Raw genomic sequence first — 3,543 nt, 5'->3', positions numbered from 1 at the left:
TGAAGAAGTCCAGGTGCCTTTTCCGGGGGTGGGGTGGGGTCGGAGGGACCACTTCGCTGCCATTTGACAAATCCCTTCTTTTGTTTTTTGGGGGGGTTTTCCTGGCAGAAGTCGTTTCACATTCTCGCCGGGCTTGGGGCTCGGTGGCTCGCGCGCTCTCCAATCCCCGCTTTCTCTGGGTTCACATTTACTGGAATTATTTCTGGTCGCCAAAAGTGGAAAGAAAAGAGGCAGGAGAGAGAAGGGGGGGGGGGAGGGCATGAGGAGGGGCGCGTCCCTGGGGGGGGCCAAGGGTCTCCTAAATGCCCGCAGAATATTTCATTCTTTTCTGTTTCTGCCTCTGGTTGCAGAACCAGACGCGCACCACGTTTTTCTTGAGGTCCAGCTTCTCGGCGATGGCGGCGATCTTCTCGGAGGAGGGCCGCGGCTGGATGGCGAAGTAGGCTTCCAGCGAGCGCTTCTCGGGCGCCGCGATGGACGTGCGTTTGCGCTTCTTCTCGGCGCCGTTGAAGAGCTCGGGCTTGGTGAGCTTCTCGCGGTGGGACTTCTCGGCCTCCTCGAGCCACGCTTGCAAGATAGGTTTGAGCGCGATCATATTGTTGTGCGACAACGTGAGGGACTCGAACCTGCAGATGGTGCTCTGGCTCAGCGAGCCCACGCCGGGGATCTTGAGGTTGGCCAGCGCCGAGCCCACATCCGCCTGGGTCACCCCCAGCTTGATGCGGCGCTGCTTGAAGCGCTCGGCGAAGGCCTCCAGGTCCCGCGGGTCGGCGTCCACGTCGCTCATGCAGCCCATGTGCGAGGGCAGCCCGTGCGCGTGGGCCATGCTGAGCGCGGCTTGGTGCATGGGGTTCATGGTCGCCATGTGCGGCGCGTGAGCCGGCGTGGAGACCACCGCGCCGTCGGGGCCCGCCATGGCGCCCAGGGCCAGCCCGGGGCTCAGGTGCTCCAGCAGCTCTCCCTCGAGCGCCTGGTGCGGCTGGTGGTGGTGGTGATGGTGGTGGTGGTGGTGGTGGTGAGTGCCCGCCAGCGCGGACGGGTGCGAGATGGGCACCGACGACGACGAGGCAGACGAGGTGCACGGGATGGTGTTCATGGTGTGGTAGGTGGCGTCCGGCTTGAAGGGGCTGTGGTGGGGCGGGTGGTGGTGGTGGCTCTTGCTCTGGGAGACGATGTCCACAGCCGCCAGAGCCTCGGCGCGGGCCAGGAGACTCTCATCCAGCCCGCCGAATATATTGCTCTGCAATTGCAAGTAAAACGCACACATTACGCTCAGCAGGGAATTGTGCGCGCGCTCTCCCGAAGCCCTGGCCCTTCGCTCCACGCCGCCGCCGCGCCTACAACATTCCCAGAACGTTAAAATAATAATAATTAATAGTAATAACAATAATGCTGGAAATTGCAGGTGAGGAGGCGGAGAGAGGGGCAGGAAGCCGCCCTGAGAAGCCGAGCGTGCACGCAGAGGAGGCAAGTGAGCCTGCAAACACAACACAACACAACACGCGCACAGGCAATATCCCAGGTCATAAAAATTAATATGAAAGGAAAGACCCGCTGAATACATAAGAGGGGGGGGAATTGGTTGGAGGTGTGGGGTGATTTGCTGTGCAGACATGAAAAAAACATCAAGCAGATAAAGGAGGCTGTCAAAATGTGCCTCTAAGCGGTGATTATGCAGAAATACGCACCGGTGGGGTTGGAAGGCACGCTCTCCGCATCGCCTCGGAGCCCCCGCCGCTGCTCCCACCGCTGCCGGAGCTGCTGCTCCGGCTGCCGCCGCCCCCGCCGCCGCCGGCAGTGCCCGAGCTGCTGGGAGAGCTGGCCGCGGGCGCCGCGGGCGCGGAGGCGCCGGGCGAGGCGCTGTGCAGCGCCGAGTACTTGGGCTCCACGTGCAGGCTGCCGCCGTGCGGCATGCTGAACGCCTGCTTGCTGTTCAGGGACATCATCATCATCTTCCCGGCCCGCCGGAGCCCTCGTGGGTAGCCCTCGTAGGTAGTGACCCCGGCTGCCGGGACCCTCCGGAGAGGCGCGGGGCGAGAGCGGCCGCGGGGAAGGGCGGTGCGAAGTTGCGCTCACGCGCCGCCTCTCCGAGCTCGGCGCGCCTGGACCGGGCCACGCGCTCCTTCGCCGGCTCCCGCGTCAGTCTGTTCGGATGCTGGGCTCCGCTAGGCGGTGGCTGCAGACCTTGGCACCCGAAACTGCCCGCGCGCCTCGCGGCCGCGGAGTTATACTCCCCTCTCCCCGCTCCAGCCCCCGCACTCCCCCCCTTCCCGCCCGCCCTCCCGCGCGCCTTCGCCCGCCCCTGCTCGGATTCCAGCGTCGCGCCGGTTCCGTCTCTGCTCCCTCCAGGCTTCGGCCTTTTCAGCTCTCCAGATTCCCTCCTCCTGCTCTCCCGCCGCGCCCTCCACCCCCCCTTCCCGCTCCCGCCAGCTCCCGGACGCCGCCGCCCCTTCCCGGCGCCCCGCAGCTCTCACTTACCTTAGGGTCCCACTCCACCCCACCCCACTGGCCAGGTCTACACTCCAGCCCCGGGGTGGCTCCTACTTAGGAGCTGGCCTGCAGTCCCTTCTGCGGACCCGCCTCGCCGGGTAAAGAAACTCCTAAATAAAGTTGTGCGCCACGCCAACCTCGGGTGGGGTTTTCCCTAGACTACTAAGAGCGCCTCTTACCTGGCTGCCGCCCCCGCCCGCCGCTTACCGCGAAGTTCCATGCCTCCGCCCCCACTTGACCCGCCCCTCCCCGCAGCTCAGGTGACCCTGATCCCAGCTCCCGGCCACGCGGGTGGATGCAGACGCCGCCGCGGACCCGGTCCCTCCGCGCTGCTCCGCGCTTCGGTCTGGTGCGCGCGGCGGCCGGTGATCCGCTCTGCACCCCCTCGGCCCGGCGGGTGCCTGGTGCCGAAGAGACCTGGGGTCGACAGGGCTGCAGGGCTTTCTCTCCCTCGGTTTCTCGCAGCTCTCAGCGGATTGGACGGCCGCCGAGCCGGCCCGGGTCGCCTATGCGCATGCGACTCCCCCCCACCCCGCCCCCGGTCCCCGTGAACCCCCCCAGCACCGCCACCGACACACACTCCTCTCCACCCTCTTTTCTCTTCCTCCGGATCTCTCTCCTCCTCCCGGTATCCAGTTCAGTGTGAGTTGGGTCTTGGGCGGATCCACGGGCAAACCCTGCCATTGGATTTATTACCCTTCATTAGCCACAATCAAAGGAGGAAGGGGCAACTGACAGAGGGAGAGGCAGGGCCAGAGATCACAGAGCGCATGTGCTGCTGAACTCCCCCCACCCCAATACACACACACACACACCCTCAAGGGCTGGCACGAGTCCCACTCATCTTCATTTCCACAGTCACTCGGCGCAGACATAGCCTATTTTTAGCCAACACTTCTCTCGCACTTTTGTCCCAGTGGGGACCACTTTTCTTAGAAGTGGACACACACTGTTCCAACTGTAAAAGCAGGAGACAACCTCTCCTACACGCGCACACACACACACACACACACCCGCACGCACACGCACGCACAACACAGCCTTCCTCTCCTC

The 3,543-nt window shown here is 64.4% G+C and overlaps 1 protein-coding gene across 1 annotated transcript; it reads right to left on the bottom strand.

Annotated features, from left to right (window-relative positions):
* Positions 1–298: 298 nt before the first annotated feature.
* POU4F2 (POU class 4 homeobox 2) lies at positions 299–1,952 on the bottom strand (the record flags this gene model as incomplete). Its single annotated transcript, XM_081136090.1, has 2 exons — positions 299–1,240; positions 1,689–1,952. 2 exons carry the CDS (start codon positions 1,950–1,952, stop codon positions 299–301), a joined length of 1,206 nt encoding a protein of 401 aa, XP_080992216.1.
* Between the last annotated feature and the right edge of the window lie 1,591 nt (positions 1,953–3,543).

The sequence above is a fragment of the Miniopterus schreibersii genome (genome assembly GCF_964146895.1).
Source record: "Miniopterus schreibersii genome assembly, chromosome: 4".
Lineage (NCBI taxonomy): Eukaryota > Metazoa > Chordata > Mammalia > Chiroptera > Miniopteridae > Miniopterus > Miniopterus schreibersii.
Note: the sequence above shows the minus strand (reverse complement) of the source record. Positions and strands in the feature narration are given on the sequence as shown.